At 34.9% G+C, this 12,007-nt stretch overlaps 1 protein-coding gene across 2 annotated transcripts in view; it reads right to left on the bottom strand.

The window, feature by feature from the left end:
• WDFY2 (WD repeat and FYVE domain containing 2) overlaps positions 1-12,007 on the bottom strand; it is a 159,960-nt gene that overhangs the window by 57,250 nt on the left and 90,703 nt on the right. For both annotated transcript variants that reach the window (XM_079136183.1, XM_079136184.1), the window contains one exon: positions 1,888-1,942. In XM_079136183.1, coding sequence (XP_078992309.1) covers positions 1,888-1,942 — 55 coding nt within the window. The remainder of the gene's footprint in view (positions 1-1,887; positions 1,943-12,007) is intronic.

The raw sequence follows: 12,007 nt of genomic DNA, 5'->3' as shown, positions 1-12,007 counted from the left end.
CCCTCCCTCTTTCTTTCTCTCTCCTTCCTTCTTTCTTTTTTTTCCCCTCCCTCCCTCCCTTCCTGCCTGCTTTCCTTCCTTCCTTTCTCTCTTTCTCTCTTTTTCTTCCTGCCTCCCTTTCTTTCTTTTTTTGGTACTGGGGATTGAACCCAGGGGTGTTTAACCACTGAGCCACATCCTTGACCCTTTCATTTTGAGACAGGGTCTCACTAAGTTGCTAAGGTTGACCTGGAAATTGCAATCTTCCTGCCTCAGTCTCCCACATCACTGGGACTATAAGCATGTGCCACCACACCCAGTAACATTTGGCTTCTTGAATAAAAATGGTGAGATGGGGCATCCTTGCCTTCCTGATCTTGCAGGGAAGTCAGTTTCCTGATAATTAAGTATGAAGTCAGTTCCTGACAATTAAGTATGGGATTTGGTAGATGGTTCCTTATCAAGTTGAAGACATTCCCCTCCATTCTTAGTTTGCTGAGTTTTTTAAAATTGATGCATTATAATTATACATAATAGTGGAATTTGTTACATATTCATACACATACACATAAGAACAATATTATGTGGTCAATTTCATTTCCTAATACCTGCCTGTTCCCACCCCCACCCTGCTGTCCCTTTCCTCTATTCTACTGGTGTCTCTTCTATTTTTATGAGAACTCCCATGCCCCTTGCCCCTTGTTTTCCTTTTTTCTCCCTAGCTTCCATAAATTAGAGAAAATATACCACCCTTGACTCTGAATTTGGCTTATGTTGCTTAATATAATACTATCAAATTCCATCCCTTTTCCTGCAAATGACACAATTTCATTCTTCTTTACTGCTGAATAAAACTCCACTGTGTGTATGTATATATGTATATATGTATATATATATATATACATATATATAATATTTTATTTATCATTCATCCATTGATGGACACCTAGGCTGGTTCCATAATTTGGCTAATGTGAATTTGCTGCTATAAACATGGGTATGCATGAATGGCTATAGTACACTGCCCTTAATTCTTTTTCCTCCCACATTTTTAAATTAGTACATTATAGTTGCACATAATGGTGAGATCTATTGTTACATATTTGTACGTGCACACAATATAACAATATAATTTAACCAATACAGACTTTAATTCTTTAGGATAAAATACAAGAAGCAGTATAGCTGGGTTATATGTAGGTTCCATTCCTTGTCTTTTGAGGAACCTCCATACTGATTTCCACAGTGGTTGTACTAATTTACACTCCCACCTGCTAAGAGTTTCTGTCATGAAATGGCTTTCGTCAAATGTTTTTTTGCATTAATTAGTATGATTATTCTTCTTTAGCATGTTGATATGATAGATAATAAGATAGCTGGAATAAAGCACTTGGTTATGCTGTATGATTCTTTTTATATGTTGTTTGATTTGATAGTGTTTTTTCTTTTTTGAGGATTTTTGTATTTATTTTCATGAGAGATATCAGTCTACAGTTTTCCCTTCTTATGACTTCTTTGGTTTTGCTATCACTGATTTTTTTTTTTTAAATCATTGAGATAAAATTCACATAAAATTTATTTTAACCATTTTAGAATATTTAATTCATTGGTTTGTAGTATTTTTACCACTTTGTACAAGCATCACCACCATCTATTTCTGGAACATGTTCATCACCTAAAAAAGACACTGAATATCCTCAATTCTCCCTTCCCCCATCCTTAGTCAAATACTAATCTATTTTCTGTCTCTATGGATCCTCCTAGTCTTGATATTTCATACAAATTTATTCATACTCTATATGGCCCTGCTTTGTTCTCCTGACCATGCAAAGAAAAAAGTCTTTTCTAGTGGCAGTGAAAATCATCAAATAATATTTTGTAGTCTGGGTAATAAAAAAACACTCCTACCTTGATAGTTTTTCACAGGAGTCATCTTGTTATAATCTTCTGACAAAATAAACTCCTGAAAAAGAAAAGAAAAACATTGAGCAAAAGGAAATTTTTAAGTGAATAACTATGTTTTGGCAAAATCAGATTGTGGAATGTCAGTATCATCTCAGAATTACATCTAACATTAGTATTTTTGTCAATTGACTCAGCATTTTTATACATCTCTAAAAGTAACCATAATTATGATCCAATGCAAGCATCATAATTTTTACCTTACAACTCTTGACTATTTTTGTGCATACATGAGAAGAAAACTGAATCAAGTTCAGAGTTTTGATGTTGGTTGATTTTGAAGATTAAACTGGATTCAAAATGCTTTCCTCTCAATGGCGCCACAGCTGAAAATTTGCAAGGCTCTGGTCAGTGAGCAGACAGATACCAATTTTCTACTACAGAAATAAAGTAGATATTTTAAAGTTTCTGTTGTTAATGTCAGCAGTTTATTTCCCCTTACTGTAAACTTCTTGGGGCTACACCTTGCTCATTCCCTGTATCTCTGGGGTGCATGACATAGTACCTTGGCACAGTAAGAAACTGATCAATATTGGTCAGCCTCTCAATCTGATATTAGTTTGGATATATACTGGGGGGACACATAAAAGGTGAGTGTGTGGAGTTTCACCTAAGCACCTATGTAGACAGTGATGTACATGTGGAAGTCAACCAAATATTTAGGAGGCCCACCATGTTTTGACTCCTTTAGTTTCTTTCAAATACAAAATATTCACAAATTCTTTAAAAAAAGTTGTCAAACACAAGGAAAGCTGCAAAGTGTAATAAAGTGATGCCTTCGTCTGAGCTTAAAAACAGAACAATAAATCTTCTCACAACATTTGGAAGCATCCAGAATTTTTCTCTGATGATTTTTTAAAAAGAAGGGTGGGAGGACAGATGCATAAACTTCTTTATTGCTATCTAGTGTTTACTGAGTTCATATAGATTATGTAATTTTTTAGGAAAAAAATTATTTTTATTGTTACTGTGATAAATGTCACCAAGATAAAGCAGGAGGTGACGCGAGAATGAATATACCAGGCAACCACGCTCTTTTCATTCTCTGCCTTCCCATCCCAGCCCCCTTAAGATGCCTTTCTACAAATGGATTTTCTTCACAATGATTTTCTCAGTAATAACATTATTCAACCTGTCACTTTTAAAATTCATATCATTATTCCTTCAAGGAGTGGCACCATATCCATTTCTCATTTCTGAAGAGTTTAGACTCACAATTGAGCAGAGCAGACTAAGTTTTAAAGGAATAAAGTAGCATGCCCACAAGAAGCTGATTGACAGCGTGGGGAGGGAAGCTTGCACAGGCTCAAGCAGCAGTTTATTATCAACCTTTCATCCCACGGAATGGGTCACAGCCCTGAACACCACACGTCAGAGGGTCCCACATATCTACACACACACACACACTCAGAGGATTTATTAAAGACAACTGTTATTTGGAGAGATGTTCACTGAGTTCATATAGTTCATGTTACTTTAAATATACTGAAATGGTTCTCTGGCTTGGGCAAAGAAACCTCAATTCCTCTTGCAACAAGGCAAGATACAAAACCAACTCAGTACAGGTTTGCACTTAGAATTTAATATACACAAATTAAATACTACCAGTTCATGACACTGGTAAACCCAACTTTTTGTTCATTTGTTTTTCCTATGATAATAAAAATGTAATCATGAATAAAATTCGGGAGATTTTGTCACTTTCCATTAGTATTTTTGATTACAGAAACCATATGTTCTTCTAAGAAATGTAAGAAGGATAAAAATGTAAAGATCCCTTGTGGTACCATTTGTTAGAGATAACATTATGAAAAGTATTATTGTAATAATATTATTATTGATATTATTAAAATGTTAAACTACTTGGCCTTTAACAAGTCATGTATATTACTCCAGGACTACTAATAAACTTCATTTTAAAAAATTTTTTTCATTTGTTCTAATAAGTTGTACATGACAGAATGGATTTATACATTCTAATAAATAATATATTAATGGAGTGTATTTTTCTGATTGTACATATTGTAAGATCACATCAGTCATGAAGTCATGTGTGTACATGAGGTAATACTGTCTGTTTCACTCTACTATCCTTCCTACCCCAATACCCCTTCCCCTCCCTTCGCTCCCCTCTACCTTTAACTATTCTTCTCTAGCCATACCCTTTATTGTGAATTAGCATCTACATATCAGAGAAAACATCTGGCCTTTAGTTTTTTGGATTTGGCTTATTTGGCTTATCATAGCATGATATTCTCCAACTCCATTCATTTATCACAAATGCTATAATTCCATTCTTCTTTAAAGCTGAGTAATATTCCATTGTGTGTGTGTGTGTGTGTGTGCGCGCCCACACACACACACATTTTCTTTATCCATTCATCTGTTGAAGGGCATCCAAGTTGGTTCCATAGTTTAGCTATTGTGAGTTGAGCTGCTATAAACATTGATTTGGCTGTGTCACTGTAGTATGCTGATTTTAAGTCTTTTGGGTATAATCAGAGAAGTGGGATAACTGGGTCAAATGGTGGTTCCATTCCAGTTTTCTGAGAAATCTCCATACTGCCTCCCATAATGGTTGCACCATTTTGCATTCCCATCAGCAATTTAAGAGTGTACCTTTTTCCCCACATCCTCGCCAACATTTATTGTTGCTTATATTCTTGATAACTGCCATTCTGATTGAAGTGAGATGAAATCTCAGTAGTTTTGATTTGTATTTCTCTAATTGCTATAGATGTTGAACATTTTTTCATATATTTGTTGATTGATTGTATATCTTCTTTTATGAAGTGCCTGTTCAGTTACTTAGCCCATTTATTGATTGGGTTATTTGGGTTTTTTGGTGTTAAGTTTTTTGAGTTGTTTATATATCCTAGAGATTAATGTTTTATCTGAGGTGCATGTGGGAAAGATTTTCTCCCAGTCTGCAGGCTCTCTCTTCACATTATTGATTGTTTCTTTTGCTGAGAAGAAGCTTTTTAGTTTGAATACATCCCATTTATTGATTCTTAATTGAACTTCTTGCGCTTTGGGGGTCTTGTTAAGAAAGTTAGATCCTAGGCCAACGTGATGAAGATTTGGGCCTACTTTTTCTTCTAGCAGTCGCAAGGTTCTAGTGCCTTTGAATTGAGTTTCGGGCAAGGTGAGAGAGAAAGATTTAATTTCATTTTGTTATATGTGGTTTTCCATTTTTCCTAGCACCATTTGTTGAATAGGCTATTTTTTCTCCAGTGCATGTTCTTTTTAATGAATGCACAGAACATACTGTAATGGTCTTTCCCTAAGGAATATTATATTGCTTCCTATTTTTTATGTAAATCCACTAATAGTTCTATAATAAGTAAAATGATTTTGGGTCAGAGTATGACCATTAAAATTTTGATAAACATTGCTAAATTTGAGTTTTAAAAAGATTGTATCTATTAATATTCAAACAATATAATGTAAAAGTCTTACTATAGCTTAGTTTATTTCCTTAGGCTTGACTGAAGAAGAAATTAGATCAAAGATGCACAAACTTTAAATTAGTTTGGATAAAATAATGTCTATCCTTCCTTCTTTTATTCTACCTTTTCTTCTTACCATCTAACTGTTTGCCAGTCTACCATCTAATTAATTTTAGTGCTCACTCTAATACATCAAACAATATAGGATATGCAAAGGAAAAGTGAGTAATTGTCTCCATCTTCAATCTCACCCCTTTTGAGGGAAGTCAGTATTAACAGTCTGGTGTTATCATTCCATGTCATTTTTTAACACTTATTAAACATAATATGAACATACACCCAAAAATAGGGTTTTGTTTTGTTGTACAAACATAGGATCACACCATAGATATTACATTTAACTTGCTGTTTTCACTTAAAACATATCATAGCTATCTTTCCAGGAATCACATGGTTCTAACTTAATCTTTCTGATTGTTCAATAATACTCTACAGAATGGATATGCCATACTTTATTCAAGTACTTGCTCCTTTAAATGGACATTCCACTCATCTACCATTTTTTTACTAGAAAGGTCTCTGCACATATACCCCATGTGCATGAACTAACACAGATAGAAAGATTGTTGGCTCAAGGTTATGGACATTTAATGTTTTGCTAAACATGTTGGATCATTCTTTTTTCTAAAGTAATTTACCCCTACCCACTTTGTAAGACAGCATATATTCCCGCATCTCACTAGCACTGGGATGTTACTTTCTTTTCAATTTTTGCCAAAAGGTACCTCATTGTGGTTTAATGTGTACTACTCTGTTTATGAACTGGACCTTTTTTGTATGTTTATTTGTCACTTTCGTTTTTTGTTCTATGACATCTCCATTCAAACTTGCTTTATCGTGTTCCCTCAGGCAAAGCTTAAGTCTAATGCTTTGTTTAGAGGCACAATATCCACAGTGTAAGTGAGGGAACGCAAAGCAAAGCAGAGAAAGACGAACAGTGTATCACTACCAAGTTGGGTCCTGAATAATGAAGAAGTCCATCTGTTTCTTGAGTACAGAGAGAGTTTCTGGATAGACAGAACTGGAAAGAATTCACTGGAGGGAGGAATAGAGAAGTTTATCTGCCAGCTCTCTCCCATCTCCCTTTGAATTTTGTTCACAGCTCAGGGGAGATTTAGCTTCCCCCTCCTTCTGGAAAGTTGTACTACTTAGTCCATTTGCAGCCACTGGGAAGTCAGATCTTCAGCCTAGCAGTGCTGTGCTCTGACATCCAGAAAGTGGCAGACAAACCAGAAAGGCTGGGCTTTGACCTCAGGATGGAACAAGGAACCCAGAGGGTCCAGGAAAGAAGTCAAGAAAATCTGAAGCAGGGTATGTGGCATGACCTAGGCATTTCCTTTCCCCCTTTGTCTCTTGTCTTTGATTATTAGGGATAGTAATCCCTTGACTAATAGATAAATTGACAATATTTTCTCTTTGATATTCCGTCTATGGATTTTATTTATTAAGTCTTCTGCAGTATTGTAAAATTTTAAATAAATAATCATAGCATTCTGAGTTGAAATTGTACTATGTGTTTGAAGTTTTAATTTTGGAAAAAATTATATTTCAGTTGTAATATGCTTACCATGAGAAATGTACTTAGATTGCTAAATATAATCTTTCTTTACTAGTTTGAAAGGGATTTTTTATTCCCATTTTAACTTCATATATACTAAAAATAGCTTTTGGTTCTGGTATACACATATATTTTAGTTTAATATGTTATAATATTTAATATGGCATTTGCTGTTGATGTTGAAAAAACCATGTTGGACAAATTTAGGTAATCTCTTAGTTTTAACTGGAGTTTTTGTTAACAGTAGCTGGTGCATTTAATTAAATGTGGTTTTGGTATCTATTATACAAACTTTAAAACATCCTTCAATTTACAGAATTAATTATTCTGATAAATTGCTTAATACTGGCTCATTCTTGAATTCCTGAAGGAATCCCAACTTGCCATGGTGTACTTTTCTATTACTGTGTTATTACATTTCATGTGCTAATATTTTAAAAGAATTTTTCACACACACATGTACACGATATTATTGGTCTGCAGCTTTCCATTTTGGTGCTTTTTGGGTTTCAGGTTAAAGTTAAGAAAAGCAGAGCAGGGATTAAGAGCTTGGACAATTGTCTTGACTTAAATCCCTACTAAAATACATGCTAGTAATATGATTTTAGACAAGCTGTTTGAATCTCTGCTTCATTTTCTTCCTCTGTTATGAAGACTGAGTTAATGTTTATAAAGCATATAAAGCAGCATCTGGCAAGTAGTCAGTACATACTCTATTAGAGTTGAGCAAAATAAATGTTACCTTTTGTAAAATAAATTTAAGGAGATTTCCTTATTAAAAAAATTCTCTGAAATAATACTGAAAAACTTAGAATTGGAGAGAATTCAGTTTTTTAATCTCCCCCCCCCCTTAAGTCAGCTTTTTCATTGCTGTGACCAAAAGACCTGACAAGAACAATTTTTAGAGGAGAAAAAGTTTATTTAGGGCTCATGGCCTCAGAGGTCTCAGTCTGTAGATAGCTGGCTCCATTGTTCGGGCCTAGATGAGGCAGAATATCAAGGTAGAAGGGTGTGGTGGAGGAAAAGTGGCTCAGGACATGGCACCAGGAAGCAGAGTGAGACTTCTCTCACCAAGGACAAACTACATACCCCCAAGGCACACCCAATGACCCACCTTCTCCAGACGCACCCTATCTGCCTATCGTTAAGACCAAGTTAATTCCTATCAGGGGATTAATGCACTGATTAGGATAAGGCTCTCATAACCCAACTGTTTTCCTCTAAACATTCTCGCATTGTCTCACACATGAGCTTTTGGGGGACACCTCGTATCTAAACCGTAACACCCCTTGTATCTATACCAACACATATAGTGGGATGGTAGTCCCATTTGTGCTGCTTTGTAGTTCTTGTTTTTAACCTAACATTATCACATGAGTATTTCCCATGTGATAAATAGCCTTTGAAATCAGAAGTATTAATGGCTACATAACATCCTTTGGTAAGGCGACATATAGGATTTTAATATAATTAGTTCTTATTACATTACTAAGACACCAATGTTCTATTATTAAACAGATAATAAGAATATACCTATTAATGATATTTTGTGTTTTTATTTTTATTTTCTTTCTTTTTTTTTTTTTTTTTGTGTGGTGCTGAGGATTGAACTCAGGGCTTTGTGCATGAAAGGCAAGCACTCTAACAACCAGCTGCATTCTTTATTTTCTTTGGATAGTTTTCCAGAAATTAAATTACTAATGTAAAGTTGCAGCATTTCTAAAACTCTAGATAAATATTACTAGTATCTTTTCTAAATTGTGCCAATTTATGTCCCCTTCCATCACTGTATAAGAGTGCCTATTTTATTCAATTCTATCCAATATGTACATTCTAAATTTACAACTTAGATCAAAAAGGAAGTTTAAAAATTTTAACACTTCAAATATTTATTAGCTCTTAGCATTTCCTCTTTGTTTTTTCTGTTCTACAGGATTTCAGTGATTTTTTTTTTTTTTTTTTTGCTTGTCATAGGTTGAGGATATTAGCCATTCTCTTTTATATTTTAACTATTCATTGCTTTATTTTAGTAGTATTTAAGAAGTTTTTCTTAATGCTGATAAATTTTTACTTGAGATAAGGACATTGTTTTCCTTTGTGATTTCCATTGTTTAAAGCTCACATTCTGTGTAGTGATCATTTTATAAATGTCTACTCTATTTACTTCTCATTTTTGATTTCTTTTAAGGCTTTATTTTGTACATACAAAGTCCCTTTGAAGATCCTGGAATTTATTTTGGTATAAGCTATAAGGTGAGGATTAAACTGATCTTTTTAAGAACAAACCAATGGACTCATGCCATTTATAAACTTTTTCACATCCATATTTGAGATGTCTTCATTACCTTTTCTCATATTCTTCACATAATTGGGTCTATCTGGGTGTCATCTAACTCTGCTCTATTGACTGCTAATCTTATTTGGTACCAGAAAAATGATTTGATTACTACAAATAAAAAATATGCATTAACATAAATTTCCCTTCTTAAAAATGTAATTAGACCAATAAAAATGTAATTTAGTAGATCATTAAAATAATCTTTTTATATAACAAAAAAGAAATATCACATTAAGAGCATTTATTGGAATTGCAGTAATCCTATAAACTGGGAATTACTGACATTTAAAGGTATTTTAAAATGTATATTAGCAAATTTTTATGATTTTTTTCAACTAAGTTTCACTTTTTTTTTTGGCGGTGCTGGGGATCGAACCCAGGGCCTCGTGCTTGCAAGGCAGGCACTCTACTGACTGAACTATCTCCCCAGCCCCACATATTTCTTTTTTGAAATTATTTCTAGACTTTATGTGGTTGTTAACTTTTGTGCATGGGATCATTTTCCTATTACTAATCAACTGTGTAAAAAAGATTTACAGGTCGTACTTTGGGTCAAGCAGAGTTCCTGGAAGGCTTACTACCGACCACTTAATATCTTGATTCCTGGCAGTTAGAGGTGATCAATCTTGGATAAGGCACTGGTTACAAGGAACATTTAACGTACTTGTAACTCTAAAGGCAGAATGGAGCATCATTCTATTCCTAAGATTTAGAAGGAAAAGAAGGTTCTTGTGCTATTTGGGGTCAAATTAAGGAAAGAGAAGAGAGAAAGAAAAATGGCAAGGTTATTTAAGTTGCAACATTATTAGTAGCCAATACTTTGGGCTGGGGAAGTGTAAACAATAAAAATGGAGAAAGTGAGTGAGGTTGTAAGCCTTCCGGGAACTGTGCTATCACTATTTCTCAGTTTGGCCCAAAAGTACTACCCCATTTGAGCATTTATCAGTGTGCATGTGTGTTTTTAATTCTTTTTGTCTATTCGAGTTCCTATAAAATTCCAGCCTTGCAGAATGAATCAATCAGGTGGCAATAACTTTAATCAGGCAACATCATATTTTAAACTTTTTAAAATTGCTAACATGCCCTATCATTAAAGAAAGTACAACAGGCTCATGTGTAAGTACACACATGCCAATTACAACCCTCTTGGGGAATGTTTCATAAGAACTATCATTATTTTCTACTAGTTTATAAAAATATACCTGTCAAGTAGATGCCAGGGACTTTGTTTGTAACAGGTCACTTTAGCTGAATCAAGCTCGTACCCAGCTTTTGTCAGTCTATACAAGTAGGTAATAGGCAGTACTGTATGTTTTTTCTCAAATGAATGTTTCTGGTCATCTTTAGGCTTCTATGTAGTGTTCAATTCTCAGTGGTGCCTTGGATTCTTCTGTGAAAGCAGGAAGGAACAGCAAGGAAATCTAGGGTCCAAGAGCTGTGTTGTAGCCTCTGGTTCCATCCAAAGAGCTTGGTCTGGCATGCACACATTAAAGTTGAGGTATGGTGCTATGGTCTGAATGTGTGTGTCCCTCCCAAAATTCACATGCTGAAACTTACCTGACAATGAGATAGCATTTATGAAGCCTTTAGGAATGGATTAAGTCAAAAGGGCAGAGCTATTTTAAATGAGGTTAGAAGCCCTTATCAAAGAGGTACAAGGGAGAATTCACCTTTCTTCCACCTTCCATTCCTTTCACCAGAGGACACAGCATTCACCTCCTTTGTAGGATGCAACCTACAAAATGCAATCTTGGAAGCAGAGACCAGACCCTTTACCAGACAACCAAACTGATGGAGCCTTGATCTTGAACTTCCCAGCCCCTAGAATTATGAGAAATCAATCTTCTGTCTATAAATTACCCACTCTCTGGCAGAAAGGCCAAGGGCATTTATTGGCCAGTTCTCTCTAATATCCAACCCCTGCAAAACATGAAACTTAAACATTCAATAATAATTTAATTAGAAAGCAATGGGTCCTTGCTGTTCCCATGATCACCCTGACTTTCCACTCTAAGTTTACCAATCAAGGAATACAATACAGTTCCAAGCATTGCCCACCTGCTTACCTATTAACATAAGAGTCAATGAAAGAGATTCTCAAGAATTCCCAATCTTTTAAAAAAAAATCCAGTTTTTAATTTCTTGCTTTATTTGAAAGACTGCCAATGATCTCTTATTTCCTAAAATATAGCACTACTTTAGGAATAGAAATATAATCTAAAATTAGATCTTCAGCTACTGATTGTTATGTTTGTTACATGTCAGAGATATAAACTGACCGAATGTTTGATAGGTCTAATTTTTTTTATGAAGAAAACTGACCTATAGTTACATTCCCCATATAGGTATTCTTCTCTTCTCCGAAAAATATCTCAAACTCAGCACCAATATCATGTAAAAAACAAAAAACAAGACCAAAACAAAACAAAACAAAACAAAAAAAACCCGGAACCTCAGTCCAAAGGTTGTAAGAGAGCCAGGTGTAGCGGCACATGCCTATAATCCCAGCTGCTCAGGAGGATGACGCAGGAGGATCACAAGTTAAAGGCCAGCTGGGCAACTTAGCCAGACCCTGTCTCAAAACAAAATTTTAAAGGGATGGGGGTGTATCTTGGTGGTAGAGCACTTGCCTAGCATGTGCCAGGCCCTGGTTCCATTCCC

Source organism: Sciurus vulgaris (assembly GCF_902686455.1).
Source record: "Sciurus vulgaris genome assembly, chromosome: 4".
Taxonomy (NCBI): domain Eukaryota; kingdom Metazoa; phylum Chordata; class Mammalia; order Rodentia; family Sciuridae; genus Sciurus; species Sciurus vulgaris.
The sequence above is the reverse complement of the archived record's forward strand: the minus strand, read 5'-3'. Positions and strand labels throughout refer to the sequence as shown.